The sequence below is a fragment of the Electrophorus electricus genome, chromosome 3, assembly GCF_013358815.1.
Source record: "Electrophorus electricus isolate fEleEle1 chromosome 3, fEleEle1.pri, whole genome shotgun sequence".
Taxonomy (NCBI): Eukaryota; Metazoa; Chordata; class Actinopteri; order Gymnotiformes; family Gymnotidae; genus Electrophorus; species Electrophorus electricus.
The window spans coordinates 26,064,580-26,079,546 of NC_049537.1; the positions used below are offsets into that span (position 1 = coordinate 26,064,580).

Genomic DNA, 14,967 nt, shown 5'->3' on the forward strand with positions numbered 1-14,967 from the left:
TGTGATTTTTTTAACAAGGAGGCTTCTTAGTGACTTAAGGTATAACGGTAAATGGTGTGGCTTTGATGAGTCATAACTGAAGTGGACTGCCAAACAGTAAATATGCCAGTGGTATGAAAATGTGGGATTCGATTTAATTATGAGTTGATATTGCACCCTAGCGGTCAACTTGTGGAATTGTCAAACAAAAAAGTTGCTTACCAAACATTAAATCACTGTTAGACACAAAGAAAAAAAAAACAAACAACAAAAACCATCTGTTGGCCACTGAAGACGACCGCATTTTGACAACTGTAATGGCACTGCCTTTCAAAAAAATAAAAAATAAAATCACATTTCTGGCTGTATAATAGAAGCATAAATGTCTTGGTGGTTTCTGTATGTACCACCATTTGTATGTAGCACCATTCTTGCTGAAACCCTCAATCAAAGCTACAGCAACTATTAAGTCCAAAATACTTGATGAATGTGCAGTTGTAATTCTGTGAATGTGCAAATGTACTTTTCCTAACTAGTCACTTATTTAAATTGAACGAAATGTAATGTCTTTTATACTTGTTTTCTGCAAAAGACGGACTGACAAGAAGTAGTGAGTGGACTCCATCAGTTATGAGGACTGATGAAACATTAAAGTGCTCACTAGAGCAGACATTTCTCTGAAGCCTCTCCAGCCTGGTCTCGCGTTCAGACGAGGCCTAGCGCAGGAGGAAGCCGCTCTGAAGGGGGTCCTCGTCCTCCAGAGTGAAGCAGGCCACGCCGCTGTAGTGAGCATGCCCCGAGACCTCCACCACCACTGCCTGGAAGTCTCCACACGTGGTCTCCTTCAAACACAGGTGGGTCCACTTTGGTAAGGATTCGGCAAACACGTATATGGGTTAAACTGTGTTCACGCGTCCGGGCAGCCGTTACTCAAGAGGTGGGCTGTGTAAAATTGCGCAAAAAAATTAAATAAATAAATATATATATATATATGGTGGAGTTTTAAGTTGGGATTCAAACTTTGATGGTGGGCACCTGAACAGCTTTGCCTGTAAACATGGCCCCCGTGGTTCCGCTACAGAAGCTCCGTGTCTGGTTCAGTTGGATCAGACCCTTGTGGTACTGCAGCGCGATGCGGGCAGTCACACCTGACCCAGTGGGGCTCCTGTCCACCTGGAGACCAAAAAAAAAAAAAAACGCCCCACACCCAAGATACTTGCTGTTGGCATGGCAACCTTCAAGTCAAGGTGACTAAATGGAATGGACATCTTAGAAAGCCTGAAATGGGATTTGGGTGGCATGTTTCAAATGTTGTTTTTTTGTAGATCAGATAAAGGTGAAGCTGTGCTAAAGCGAGTCTCACCTGAGCATCAGCGAACACACATACATTTGCTGTGGGCTCATCGGTGAAGGCGTCCTTGCCATCAGTGAGGATGGTGCCATAAAGGAAAGCCAGGTCTTCACTAACAGGATGGTGCAGCTTCACCTAGCAGAAGCAGTGGGTTACTGGATTTAGTGGAACACTGACGAGTGTGGAAGAATGGTACTCGGGCCTCTGGAACCGCTAACAGGTGCTGTACCTGAGATTTGACTGCCTTAGTCACGGCAATGGCCGCATCCACTAGATCTCTGGTTCTGGACTTGGTGACATCCAGACCGAACGTTCCAGCATTCACAAACGCATACAGAGCTCCCCCGTAGCTAATGTCCACTACGACGTCGCCACATCCAGGCACGGTGACTTTCACATCTACAAAGATCAGAGAGAATAACCTTTAAATGCAGGGTTGTGACTAACTACTGGAAAACACAAACAAAATTAATAAGTGTGAGAGACTTAAAAGAAACTGAAAAGGTAAAAAAAATAAAGAAAGAAACATGGATGAGCCATTTGGTAAGTTTTGTCCTTCTCAACAATAAAATCAATATTTATGTAAAATACATCCTCAGGCACCCCTGTGCCTGGTTTGAGGTCTTTTCACCTGTTGCAAAAGCGAAAGCCGGGACACTATGGAATCGCACTGCTCCCGTTTTGCCGTTGGAATACTCCACAAACGCCTTGACCAAGCCGCACGGGCAGTGCATGTTTATCTGGGTTTCCGGTGAAGTGGGCGCCTTCACCAGCCCGTAGTCGACAGCGAAGCGGCCGAGCGCAATGACGCCGTGGCCGCACATCGTGCTGTAGCCCTCGTTGTGCATGAACAGGACCCCGAGGTGCGCGGCGGCCAGCTCGCTTTTCACCAGCACGGCCCCGTACATGTCCCCGTGGCCGCGCGGCTCCCGCATAACGACCTTGCGCAGGTGGTCGAGGTGTTCCCGTGCGTAACGTCGCTTGGCAAGCACGGTGTCCCCGGGAGCGTCCGGGTAGCCCCCGGTGATGATCCGCAGCGGCTCTCCCGCCGTGTGCATGTCCACCACGGACAGGACGGCGCCCGCGTGGGGTGGGAGCTTAGGACACTCCATGGCTCCTCTGCAATCGGTAAAGAGCAATGCCGTCATTGCGCATTCGCCAAAACAGTTTTACAGACGCTCCCTATCAGTTGGACACGGACAACTTTACTTCTTGGCCATTGCTTGCAAACAAGTCGCAGCACCAAACTTCAGAAGACAACGTTGTGGTTTACATAACGCATTTTAAATGAAAGCTGGAGGGGGAGACCCTACCGTTAGACGTGGAGATGTGTAGGGTGTTTAAAGCTGTAGAACACCAGCTAGAGCTGTTGCGACTTTCAACACCTTACTGAAAACTGACTTGCGTAATTACGACTTAACCGTAAAAGAAATTCGTTACTGCCGCCTGCCGTTCTGGATGTAAACCGAATAACATTAGCCTACTATGACCTCTAGTGGACATTGTAGGGACTACAGTTTGCCTTCCCCTGTCACCTCTCCATTAGTGCACGAATTGGTCACATTTTTTGGAGTCAAAATACTGTCAGATATAGAACAAATTGTACTGCATCCACTACTGCAATTAGGCTTTGTTTCTCTTTAGGCTTTATCTTCCTCGTGTCCTTGTTATGCATATATAAAGTTAGGAAAGCTTTTATTTTGCAGTGCTTAGATTGGAGATCCACCGCTTTTTTTTTTCCCTGCACGGAGGACGTGTGTGAGTCCCGAGCAAGGTGCCGTGCCCGCGCGCACGGAGGGTGGAGTTGGACACGCGATCGTGCCCTCTGCGCTCGAGGCATCGCTGTCAGCCGCGAGGTTGCGCCCGTTTCAACCACACGCGTCTGTGCGGGAATTAGAAAAGAGTTTCCCAACAGTACCCAACAGCAACATTTCCCGTAAGTAAACTTTCCGAAAGTTTCAACCGCGCCTGTTTATTTTGGTAATGTGTATCGCCTTTGCCATTTGTTTTCTAAATATCAAGTTCTGATGAAGTCCAAGGTTGGAGAGTTTCGGGCAGGTTTCGGGAAGGCTTACAGACTTCTCCAGTAGCATTTCGGATTTTTAGTTCATTCGTGAATCAAACGCAGAAGTTTAGTCCTTGTGGGAAACTCCAGTACCCTGATCCCCGGCAGGTGTAGTGTGCGGAGTTGTTATCTCTGTAACGCTTCCTCACATTTCTCCGTGCAAAGTGACATTCTAGATGTTAGTGTTTATTACATGTATCAGTCTATGTGTAAACCCACGCAACTTCGCGCACACTTCGCATTAACGACTTTTTTTTTTTTTTTCATTTCTTTTTTTCAGAAATGCGGGTAATTGTATGCGAGTGCGTGGCATGTAACCAAGCCCTGATAGACATGTTCAGTTCAGTGTTCATGCGCACGCTGTAGAACCGAGCAAGCAAGGTATAGGCGTTGTCATGTCAGAAATGATCTGCGTGAGCATATTCCTGTGCTTTTTTGGGCAAGATTTGGATTCATGCGCACAAGTGTTCTTCTCAGATCCCAAGTGTACACCATGAACAAGATGAACATGTCACTGGCTATTTAACTGCTCCATGGCATGTTTCAACAGTACTCATTAAGTCCTTGGAAAAACATCGAAGAATAAAACTATGCAGAGACTGAAGCGATTATGCAATCTAGCAGCTCTTCCATGTGCGTCTCTACAAGTTGAAGGTGTATAAACTAGGCCCGTGCTGGTCTCTTGAATGACAAATATGTTTCAGTTGAAGCATGAGAATCAGCCCTTGCAAAGCTTTGCTTAATCTTGCTTGACCAGAAACAACCTCTTATTAGCATTCCATACACTATTCTAATCATGCTATAGGGCATGTATACATGTACAGGCCACCAAAGTAGACGTACTGCAAGTGTCCATGTTTGAAGGACTGCTGTGAAGGTCCAGTACTGTATTTGGCATAAATTGGACATAAACACCTGGTAGGGTTTGTCTCCAGAGAGGAAATCAGGGCTGTTTTTATTGTATATAGGCAGGTGTGTGAAATAAAAACTGCAGTTGAATAAGAGTGTGGAAAGATGAACCTTCAAATATCCTTCAAATATCAACGACTCCATATGTCCTCACCAAGAGCAGTGGAATGGGATACACTTACACTCAGAGGCAGAATGAGTGACAGTGGTGAGATCATTGTAAGTTATGTTACCATGTTCCTATTGGGTCAGAAGAGTTCTAATGTACACTTGGGAGGCTGATAAAAGATTGGGAGAATAACGGAGCAGCTGACAGGGATCCGTGCCTCACTGCCTTTTACATGTTAATGATGCATTTATTACCTCTACAGATGGGGACTTAGTCTTGACCCCAAATTTGGTTGTAGGACCAAATTTAGTATCAATTCATATGGGTTTCCACCTTTGGAGAGCTTGGCAACTCTGTGCGACCTCTTTAAACACAGTCATAGAAGGTAGCAGTAGAGCTTAGGGATTTTCATTTGCCGTTCATGCATTCAAAGGGCAAACCAATACACTGGTAAAGGTGATTGAGATTCTTAACGAAACACACACGCACACACCACACACACACACATACAAATCCTATTTTCAGACCCCACAGATTCCTTACAGGTCTCTCTCTCTCTCTCTCTCTCTTTGAACCTTTTCTGTGTGTGTGTGGATATGAGTGCATGGAGTGTGGGTTATGGGGACTCAGTGTGTCCTAAAGTGTTTTTTCCCCTCTGAAGTCATGCTGTTGGCACAGCAAGCCTGGTGAAGCTAAAGCCCTCCACTAAACCTTTCCATAATGGTTTGGCAATGCCTGGCTTTTTAAATCCCAGACCACAGCAGGTGTTTGTGTGTGTGTGTGTGTGCGTGTGTGTGCGTGTGTGTGCGTGTGTGTGTGTGTGTGTGTGTGTGTGTGTGTGTGTGTGTGTGTGTGTGTGTGTGTGTGTAACAAGTCAATATTTTCTATTTCATTCAGATTTGTGTGACATTTTCAGTCTCTCGTTCCCTCTCACACACCACACACACACACATGCATGTTTGGGTGTTAGACAAATGGCTCACTCAGAATGTGTCTTACAGTGCATATCTAACAGCACTGATGTATGTAATGAACCGTATATTCAGTGTTTACTGAGATGTATGCATAATTATATTTAAGAGTCTGGGTTTCTGCTAACATTCTCTGGAAACATGCAGTAGGCTGAGGTTCTGGGTTGTACTAATCCTGGTACACTACTTGTATAGAATATATTAAGCTCATAAGCCTCTCTGGAGCCTGGCATCAGCCCCACACTGGCATCAACTTCTCACACACAATCACAACTGAAGTCCACTTAAATGCCAATCACAAAACTACTTAAGCCTTTCTCAGTAATGCAGCAATTACGACCACAGAGTTACTGAATTACATAAATTCGCAGCAGAAAGCCAATAGGATTTTTTGTGTGTCTGCTATTTCAAAAGCACCATGTAGAATGGGAACCGTTTCAGCAGCGGTTCTAATCTTTAACGAAAGCGACCTTCGCTTCGCCTGTTGCCTCGCTGCTCATGGTAGTCCTTCACATAGAACGAAATTTATACACTAAACAATCTGTGTAGCTGTTTAAGAATGTAAAGCATCTGGCCAAGCCTGTGAAAAAAGAACGAATGCTTTTATTATTGGCATTATTTTCCCATGAATGGGCCAAAAATGACGTTGAACTTTCTTTCATTTAGGTCTGAATAATGAGTAAATGCAGATCGCACTGCCAAATGGACAGTGACTTGATTTTCCATGATTTCTTCTAACTGATTTACTTTGAAGGCATCAATTACAGATTCAACTAAATATGCATTTTTCTATATATCTTAGTTTTTCACTGTTAGTACTGTTAGTATAATGATAGTCATATTAGCCTCTCATTGAGATCAGACCCTGTTTATGCAATGGCCAGTTATTAATGCCAGTGTAATCTCCACCGGCTCTTAGGGGACTTTCCTAATTCAGTGAGGAAGGGTAATTATTAAAAGAGCATGGAGGAGGGATACAACACACACACACATACACACACACACACACATTTGTCTTGTGTCATTTAGTCTTGTCCTCGAAGGACAATATTTTCAGGTTAGGTGTACATTTGGTAGCTCTGTAGGCTATGTCTGTTCTTCCATACAGCATACACATATGTACTCAGAGTTTATTTGGGTTCTCTCGATGATTCTTTGTCTTTTGTGTTGTCCTCACAGGATCTGGTTTAGCATGCTGCAGGGTCTCGCGGGCTGAGCGTCCCCGGCACGGAACGATGGCATCGGGGGGAGACCCCGACGCCCCCCCTGTTGGCGAGGAGCTCGCCCCACTGGCCATCGACGACATCCACACACTGCTGCAAGGTCAGCACCATCGTCCTTCCCGCTGTGAAGCAGGCTCAGATAAGGTCATGGTCAAGGTCAGAGCGGGCCGGTGAGACAGACCGGCTGTGCGTCTGTCTGCGGCCAAGACCAAAGGCTCCGGTAGAAGACGGTCGGGCCACGAGGCGAGATGGACGAGCTGCCTGAGCCTCCGTTTGCATGTGACAGGCGTGTGTTTGAAGGCAGACTGGGCCAGTGTCAGCGCTGGGTCTGCCTCTGGTACTTAGCCTAACCTATCCTCACCTTCTCACACAACCATGGGGATTGCCATGGCATTTGTGCTCAAAGGACTAGCCACTGACTCACAGTTGTGCAGCAAAAGCTGTGTGAAGAAGTGTGAAGGTGTGGCGTTAATCTGTGTGAGTTGTGTGTGTAACGCTGTCCTTTTCTAGTTAGATTTTACATGGCAACAATCTTGCCATTTCACCTAGATCTGTTTGTTTGATCCTGTTAGGAAAAATAGTCATGCCATTGCTGGCACACAATAAACATTGTTGCTTACGTAGCCGTAAAACACGGTGAAATGTTTAAACTTTAATCTTCTTTCTTCCAGACTGTGAGACTTTTTTCTCTCTGTCTCTCTTTCTCCAATTCCCTCTGTTGCTTTCTCTCTCTTGCATGCTCTCACTCACTCTCCCACTCTCTTTCTGATCTCTCTGTCCGTGAGAAATTCTCAAACTCCCCCTCGCTATTTTTAGCTGAGGAACAATTTAAGGTGTCACTTGACAGGGAAGTGGAACTGCAGACAGAGTTAAAGGTGTACGTAAGGCCCCAAGTATGACTGGGGTAAATGAACGAATGTAGGCCATGTGTCTGGAGTGAATCCGCTCATTTCCTAGTACAGCAAACAACATTTGTCATGTCACCGCATAAACAAGTTTCCATTCTTTAAAACATCCAACCACACAAACGGCACCAGTACAGGCACCGGTTTCCATTTTTCATTGTTTATGACCTTGGTTGTGCGGGGGTCACTTCAGTGTGTGACGCTGGCGTGTGTTCCTGTGTCACTGTCTGTTAGAGCCATCTGTGTGCAGTGGCCAGGCTCCAGACAGACATGCTCAGTGCCGTGTGGTTGCTAGACCTGGTTTGCTGTGACTACCTGCAGCTATGGGAGGAGGCTGGTCCCTGCTGAGTCATTGTTGTGAATGCAGTGACATCTTAAGTGATTATGTGTGTTCCGTGAGGCAATGTTTGTTCTTTCTTTAGCTCTTAGTGCTGTATACAAATAGCGTTCAAAGGCACAAATGCAAGCGTGATTGTAAATTTGGTTTATTTGCAGTTTATTGTCGTTCCGAGTTGAAAGGACAGCCCTATACTGTGGTGCTTCTCACTGTCTGCTTGAAATGGCTTAAAATAACACCTGTACACCCTGTGCAATAGTTTCTACCTGTGCCAGGGCCCGCCCACGTTGATAACCCATAATACAGGTGACAATGTGCTGAGTTCAACACGACCGCAATTCACATTGTTCTGTTTGTTTCCCTGAGAACTCATGAGCAAACACCCTGAACGTGTTGAGTGATTATGGGTAGGCATTTTACAGTTCACGCATGCAGTGCATCCATGTCAAATATTTAGGAATCAAACATAACCGATGAAAAATGTAATTCTTTTGCCTTTACTCAAAGAACTAACATATTTTGTGCACGAAAGAAGCCCACGGAAGATTTTGGCATGTTATTCTGTTATTTGGAAGTGACCTCGACGCGGATGAGTCAGGTCACTGATGTATCACTATGGCCCGCCATGCCTTTAAAGATGAGTCACCCTGTACGGTCAGATAGCATTAGCATCGCCTCAGGAGCCAAGAGTCCAGGTTGCCTTTAATAGCCACCCACCACCGCTTCCCTGGGATAGCAAGGGTTTCTCCGATTAAACACACACGTTACATGTAGGTTCCTAAGGGAAGCTGAGCTAGCTGGGGTTCTAGGAGAAGAAGTTATTTGCTGTTCAGATGTGGTGTGATGCCAGGAGAGAAGTTAACTCAAACTAAAACAACATTGGCAGAGATGCAGGAAAATGGCTGCATGCAACTGTGAAACCCAACTTAAGGTCGAACCCGTGTGCCGCTTACATGCTGGTAAATTGCGCCAGGTTTCCACAGCCATTTCAGTTCCAAGCTTAAATAGTCACCCTATGAGCGAGGCGTTGGGCGTTCGGAACTGGCAAACGACAAAAGCTCTGTTTTGGCAAGATATCTCCATATTTCTGCGTAGGTGTGTTCTTCCTTTAATGCCAGAGTAAAGCCTTCCTGGATTTAGAGAAACCTTACAGAAATAAACCAGTGCTTTCTGTGTCCACACTAATGCCCACCTGCCCTGTGCATTTCCCATGACTGACAGCGGCGTTCGTCCTCGCTGTGTGCGGTTCTAGCTCGCTTTCTTCTCTCTTTCGCAGTGGAACAGGAGCAAGTTCAGAAAAGGACGTTCACTAACTGGATGAATGCTCAGCTTTCCAAGGTAAACCTCGAAAATCTTTAAGCCCACATAAAGTTGACCTCATAAAATAAAACTAGAAACAACCTCCATTTACACTCTGTGCGGTCTTGCCGTGATGAACTGGTAGACATTGGTTTTGAAGATTTTTTTTTTATATAGTTGGAAGTTTTGCGTAGTTCTAGTAGCCAGGGATAAATTCTTAGAAATCTCCCTCACAGTCAGTGTACTTGGTATGTGTTTCATTTATTCTGTAACACACAGATTAGCATTCAGGTCACCTAGAGAGTAACTGATGGAGCATGAAACACAGTGATCCTGGTTGAAAAGGTGACTCGCTGTCTGTCTGCAGGTAAATGGCAGAGGGCTGGATTATTTATAGAGCCCCGTACCAGTGCACTTTAACAGGCTGCAACCTGAGCCTACAAGCTCCTCCACTGCAGCCAATTTCAGCTGACATGATGTACAGTAGTGACACTAGTTCAGTTTTGATCAATGAAGCAATGGAACTTTCTGTCCCAGTGACAGATGTTGCACTGTTTTTAACATTGAGATAGATCTGTAAAGTTCATTTACCTTATCTTGCAACAGAAACTCATCAATACTTAAAATCTGATTCTACATTATGCAATGTGTGTTTTCCAGAGGAGCTCTCCCTCCTTAGTGCAGGATCTGTTTGCAGATCTTCGTGACGGAGCTCGACTGTTGGATCTGCTGGAGGTCATGTGCGGCCAGAGCCTGGTCAGTGTCGAACCCCAGTAGAGTACGCTTAATACGAGATGAACTGAGCCCACGCCCTGAACATTCACTGCTCTGACTGAGCATTTGCCTTGTTGGTCTCCTCACAGAAACGGGAGAAAGGCCACGGAGTTTTCCAGCAGCGGGGAAATATTGAAAAAGCCTTGAACTTTTTAAAGAATAAATCGGTGAGGGCTTCGTATTCTCTCTCGTTGCATCCCGTTAATCTACTGTGTCACCTAATGCGTGTGGTATGTGATGTGAATTAGGTGACATGCCCCAGCGCTCCTGTTTATTGTATCTTCTTCGTAGATCAAGCTGGTAAACATCAACATACCTGACATTATAGAGGGGAAACCATCAATTATCCTGGGCCTGATATGGACCATTATCCTCCGCTGTCACGTAAGTACCACATCAGAGACAGACTCTGGATGCGTGTGAACACAGCACAGGCAGGTGTAGGCGTAATGGAGCCTCTTTTCATCTACATTGGCTTTAGGGTGTTTTCAAGTTTCCTCTGATACATCCAACCTCAGATTTCAAACACCTTTTCAGTAGTGGAGGTGTCATATCAGGCAATGACGTAGGTTGGAACTCCCTGTTGAAATGCATGTTTTCACCCCATCAAAGGGATTATTGTGATACATCCCTTCGAGTGAACTCTCAGTAGTTTGGGTCAAGGCACTTGGGATGAAACTGCAATTATTCTGTTCTAGCGTAAACGCGTTTTATACCAAACGGAATGTTTGCAAAATAAAGATCACGCTGCTCTCCGTCTAACTCAGTCTCATAACATCTGAACAAATATACTGTATAACACTCTCTCTGTGTTCCTTTGGTGACATCCAGAAGCATCATGCCAAATGTAAAGCTCTGTGCCTTCCCGCAGATAGAGGAGTTGGCCAGCACGCTCTCGTTCGCCTCCCGCTCTTCGTCTCTGGAGTCTCTGTCCAGCCAGGACTCGGCCCCGAGCACGTCCGTCCGAGGCAGCCCCGCGCCGTGCAGGGCGTCGCCCCTCCACAAACGCTTCCGACTGTCTGCTAAAAAGGCCCTTCTGCTGTGGGTGCGAGACCAGTGCAAGAAGTGGGTTTCAGACAGGCGATTATTCTCACATCGAAGGCATTCATGTTTAAAGCTGCAACATGTTTTGTGCCTCTTTGATGTCAGCGTTTTTTAACTTCTGTCTACTGTCCTCTCTTCATGGTCTCTCCCTTTTGTCTCGTTTTCCTGTAATCACCTCTGTTCCCCGGAACAGAGTGGGCTGCTCGGTCAGTGTGAAAGACTTCACGTCCAGCTGGAGGAGCGGCGTGGCGTTCCAGGCCATCCTCTGCTCCCTGAGGCCAGACCTGGTGGACCTCTCCCTAGCCGAGGCCCGGAGCAACCTGCAGAACCTGGAGGAGGCTTTCCGCATTGCCCAGCAAGAGCTGGGCATACCCCGGCTGCTTGAACCTGAGGGTGGGCAGGCCGTGTCAAACCGTCCACCCAGTTTTCGTTCGCGTTTTTATAAAATGGCGTTACAGTCTGTTTGTGTGCATTCCCAGATGTTGATGTCACTGATCCAGATGAGAAGTCCATCATGACCTATGTAGCCCAGTTCCTGCAGTATTCCAATGACATGCCCTCAGTAGAGGAGGAGCTGGAGGTGAGAGTTTAGGCAGGCTCAGTCCTAGGCACAGTTTAACCTGAGACGAGGCTTAAACTGCGTCTGTTAAACTGCTAAGTCTGTCTTAACTTACATTAGCTCAACTTTGTGCTTCACCACGTAGATTTCTGTTCTTACTTCCTCTTTCCCTCTCACCTATACAAAGCTGTCAGTTTCTTTGACTTTCCTGTTCTTTTTTACTCTCCCCCTCTTCCTTTCGCTTGCGTGCCTTGAGCCGTGCCTTTCGTGTCTATTTCTGGTTCTTTGGGCTCACCCATCCTGTTGTCTGCGGGGGTGTAGCTGCAGTCACTGCTCTCTCCCACGCGCCTCTCTTCCGTCAACCTCCACGCCCAGTTCACACCTGCGGTGCTGGCTTCCCCATTGCACGAGGTACACACACAGTCCTGCTTCTGTCACATAGGGCTTTCCACAGTCAATCCTCATCACATCCGCCAATTCGAGCGATCCGTTTCGATTTTTTGCCCCACGTGCACCTAGGCGTCGCCCGCCCAGAAGATGCGAGAGATGACTCGCTGGCTCGAGCGAGCCCACGAGGAGTTGGTGGACGTGTGGTCCTCCACGGAGGCGGAGGGATACGCTGCCAAGTATCAGGTAAGACAGACAGGTGCCGGGCCTCGCTGCCCTCCAAATCCGTCACGTCTCTGCGCCTAATGGGGCCGCGGGTGCCTGGATGTGTCGTAGGCGTTCCAGGCCTTTGCAGGGTCCTTGGGTGAGTGGCGGCGTCCGGCGTTGTCCATGCTGAGTGCGATGAAGCGCTGTACCAACCTGAGTGAGGAGCAACTCGCTCTCAGGAAGGCATGGGACGCTGTGGAAGAAAGGGTGAGTTCTCGTGTGTGTGTTCAAGAAAAGGAGGAAATGTTAATGAAGCAGAGGTGAATAAATGTTGCGTTTTCCTCTGCAGCTGCAGTGCTACACGGCTGATCTGGATGCGGCTCTCCCTGCTCCTCTGCGCACGCCGGTCCGGTGGCTTCAACGCATGGAAGCGCTGCTGCACGAGGGGCAGGTCGACGTCGGAGACCACGCCGGCGCGGCCAGAGACACCAGATGCAAGCAGGAGAGGCTGAAGGTTCGCACGGCCGCCACCTCAGACATGCCCTTGGGGCTTTGGCACCTTTGCGCAATTTGTTGCAATATTTCACCGTTTCCTTCAGGTCCTGCTGGAGGACGCAAGCGGCCATTTGGACACGCTTCGTCTGTTCCACGGCACAGCAGAGGACGGCTCCTCCCAAGTTCCAGTGGGGAAACTCAATGAGCTCAAGAGTCGGTGGGCCTGGCATTTCTGCCTCTCAGCCAGATCCTTGTGACTGTGTTTGCCTTTTTTTCATATACTCAAAGGAACTACGATTCCCTTTAGTTTCAACAGTGCCAGAGTGACTGCGGAGTACTACGGAATGAAGCTGGAATACCAGGAACAGTGGTATCATGTCTGTGATCTCCTGGATCATCTGAAGAGCAAGCTGAGCACTTGGGAAGGGCCCTGCGGCTCTCAGGAGTCCGTCCTCACTCTACTGCAGGACTGGGATGTAGGTCGCATATATAAGTCGTGCTCTCTGCTTTTTGATATTACGATGAAGGCTTTGACATTTTGCTTGAGATAAAGAATCAAGACGTATGCGAGACCTCTTAAACTAGGACTGGATGCGTAATTAGGTGCATTGGTGGTATTTTCCTTGTATTTATGACCTTTTTTCTATGCGCATGACTCATTAGGATTCGGTGGACAAACGTGGCCTGGTGTCCGCGCTAAAAGCAGCCCTCCATAAACTGAAACAGACTGCCAACACTTACACCAGCAAGGCAGCATTGGGTGAGAGATTCCCTTACAACAACTCTAGTGTTTCTTCTCCGTAAAACCTGTTTAATGTCATCGTGATGCTCCCCTTCCCATGACAGGGGAGGACGCCACGGCGGTGAGCAAGCAGGTGAAAGAGGCAGAGGGCCAGGTGGCCGTGAGCGCAGAGGCGACCGCCGCCACGCGGGACAGAATGGACCGTGTGCTGGCCGCCTGGGAGTCCTACAGGAAGTACTCTTCCTCACTGCGGCTCGTCCTGGACCATGAGGCCCAGTCAGCAGGGGAAGAGGTAACTTATGCCTGCAGTTGTAGTGGCAGTTAACGTGACTGTTATGAGCCCTAGAGTCTGTATGTACTGAAAAACAAATCATGGCTATAATAATAATAATAATAAGAAGAAGAAATTATAATAGGAAAATTATAAATTATAATAGCAATTATAATAGGGATCCAAGCACTATGTGCTTGAACCCTAAAAATTTGTGGAAAATAGTTTGTAAGCAGAGAATTCCTTGCTGATATTGAATTATTTTTTTACTTTATTTTGCACTTTTTTGCTGTAAATCTTTCTCAGAATTATTAGATATTTGCTGTATGTATCTACTCATCTGCAAGTGCAAGGTCAAAGATAAGAGTATGATTTGTCTTTGGAATAGTTCATGCTGGTATTCGACCTCTGAACTCTTTTGTCCTGTCTGTGTGTCACACAGCAGGCCTCCTACATTACGGCTGAGTGGAGCGCCTGCCACACCCAGCTGAACGAAGCAGGAAGCTTCCTGACTGAGATGACTGACAGCTCCACCAGCCACTCCCTGGCAAGCGAGCTCAGTAAACTCAACGCGAAGTGGGCTGAGTTTGTCAAGAGGACCACGTGTGTGAGTGTGCGAGGGAGACAGTGATAAAACTGTGAAAAAGGACATTTCTGTACTGCATAAAATGGCGTTTCATGCACCCTTATGCTCATTACTCAGAAATCACCAGCAAACAATCATACATCCGTTAGACTGGTCTCATCTCCAGCATGACTTCTGGTATCTCTATCGGTAGTGTCCTAGTCTTCTGGTGTCTCTGTCAGTGTGTCCTAACTTTCTGGTATCTCTGTCGGTAGTGTCCTAATGTTCTGGTGTCTCTGTCCTTAGCTTCCAGCTGTTTCCGGGACCTTTACGGCCCTCTCTCTACAGCCCGTCACGAGGGCCCCCCAGGCTCATGTCATCCATAGCCTCCTGCAGGAGGCAGGCTGGGTCCTCAGGGAAACTGTGGATGTATCCTCCGCAGCTCTGCGCTCGTACCGGGCGAGACTGCAGGTACGCCGCACCCAGACTTCAGCACACAGCACACACTCCAGTTCCCTTCTCTCTACTTATGAGACAAAATGCTTTTTAATGGTTTTTTTGTTTTTTTTTCTCCATGGTCACTGTTTATTTTTTTCCCTCTCCTCCGGCCCTTTGTTCAGGTCATGGAGCAAAAGATGTCGGAGTTGGATTTGGAAAGTTTGTCTTCATCACCGGGGTTCAGTGAGGAGGCTGTGCAGAATCTCAAACGCAGGCTTCCAGAGGTGACAACAGCTGTACATCTCTTCATCTTCAGAGACACGTGTTTACATGATGA

The 14,967-nt window shown here is 47.1% G+C and overlaps 2 protein-coding genes across 4 annotated transcripts in view; one reads left to right on the plus strand and one right to left on the minus strand.

Moving 5' to 3' along the window:
* Positions 1-109: 109 nt before the first annotated feature.
* Positions 110-2,736, minus strand: LOC113568740 (trans-L-3-hydroxyproline dehydratase). Of its 3 annotated transcripts, XM_026996993.2 has the most exons (6): positions 2,644-2,736; positions 1,962-2,449; positions 1,560-1,729; positions 1,343-1,465; positions 1,015-1,152; positions 110-821 (listed from the first exon to the last, which is right to left on the minus strand). In XM_026996993.2, the coding sequence occupies exons 2-6, from the start codon at positions 2,440-2,442 to the stop codon at positions 696-698; spliced, it is 1,038 nt and encodes a 345-aa protein (XP_026852794.1). In that variant the 5' UTR covers positions 2,443-2,449; positions 2,644-2,736; the 3' UTR covers positions 110-695. The 3 variants fall into 3 exon arrangements, with proteins under 3 accessions (XP_026852794.1, XP_026852731.2, XP_035380122.1); XM_026996930.2 differs by having other exon boundaries at positions 1,962-2,727; XM_035524229.1 differs by having other exon boundaries at positions 728-921; positions 1,962-2,727.
* A 3,883-nt stretch (positions 2,737-6,619) lies between these two features.
* Positions 6,620-14,967, plus strand: part of LOC113569314 (nesprin-2) — a 95,579-nt gene continuing 87,231 nt past the window's right edge. The window contains exons 1-18 of the mRNA XM_035524396.1: positions 6,620-6,707; positions 9,126-9,187; positions 9,809-9,904; positions 10,012-10,089; positions 10,214-10,306; positions 10,794-10,987; positions 11,160-11,359; positions 11,446-11,546; positions 12,045-12,158; positions 12,249-12,386; positions 12,469-12,633; positions 12,719-12,831; positions 12,922-13,090; positions 13,278-13,374; positions 13,461-13,648; positions 14,070-14,232; positions 14,506-14,663; positions 14,813-14,914. Of these exons, the coding sequence (XP_035380289.1) occupies positions 6,620-6,707; positions 9,126-9,187; positions 9,809-9,904; positions 10,012-10,089; positions 10,214-10,306; positions 10,794-10,987; positions 11,160-11,359; positions 11,446-11,546; positions 12,045-12,158; positions 12,249-12,386; positions 12,469-12,633; positions 12,719-12,831; positions 12,922-13,090; positions 13,278-13,374; positions 13,461-13,648; positions 14,070-14,232; positions 14,506-14,663; positions 14,813-14,914 (2,319 nt within the window). The remainder of the gene's footprint in view (positions 6,708-9,125; positions 9,188-9,808; positions 9,905-10,011; positions 10,090-10,213; positions 10,307-10,793; positions 10,988-11,159; positions 11,360-11,445; positions 11,547-12,044; positions 12,159-12,248; positions 12,387-12,468; positions 12,634-12,718; positions 12,832-12,921; positions 13,091-13,277; positions 13,375-13,460; positions 13,649-14,069; positions 14,233-14,505; positions 14,664-14,812; positions 14,915-14,967) is intronic.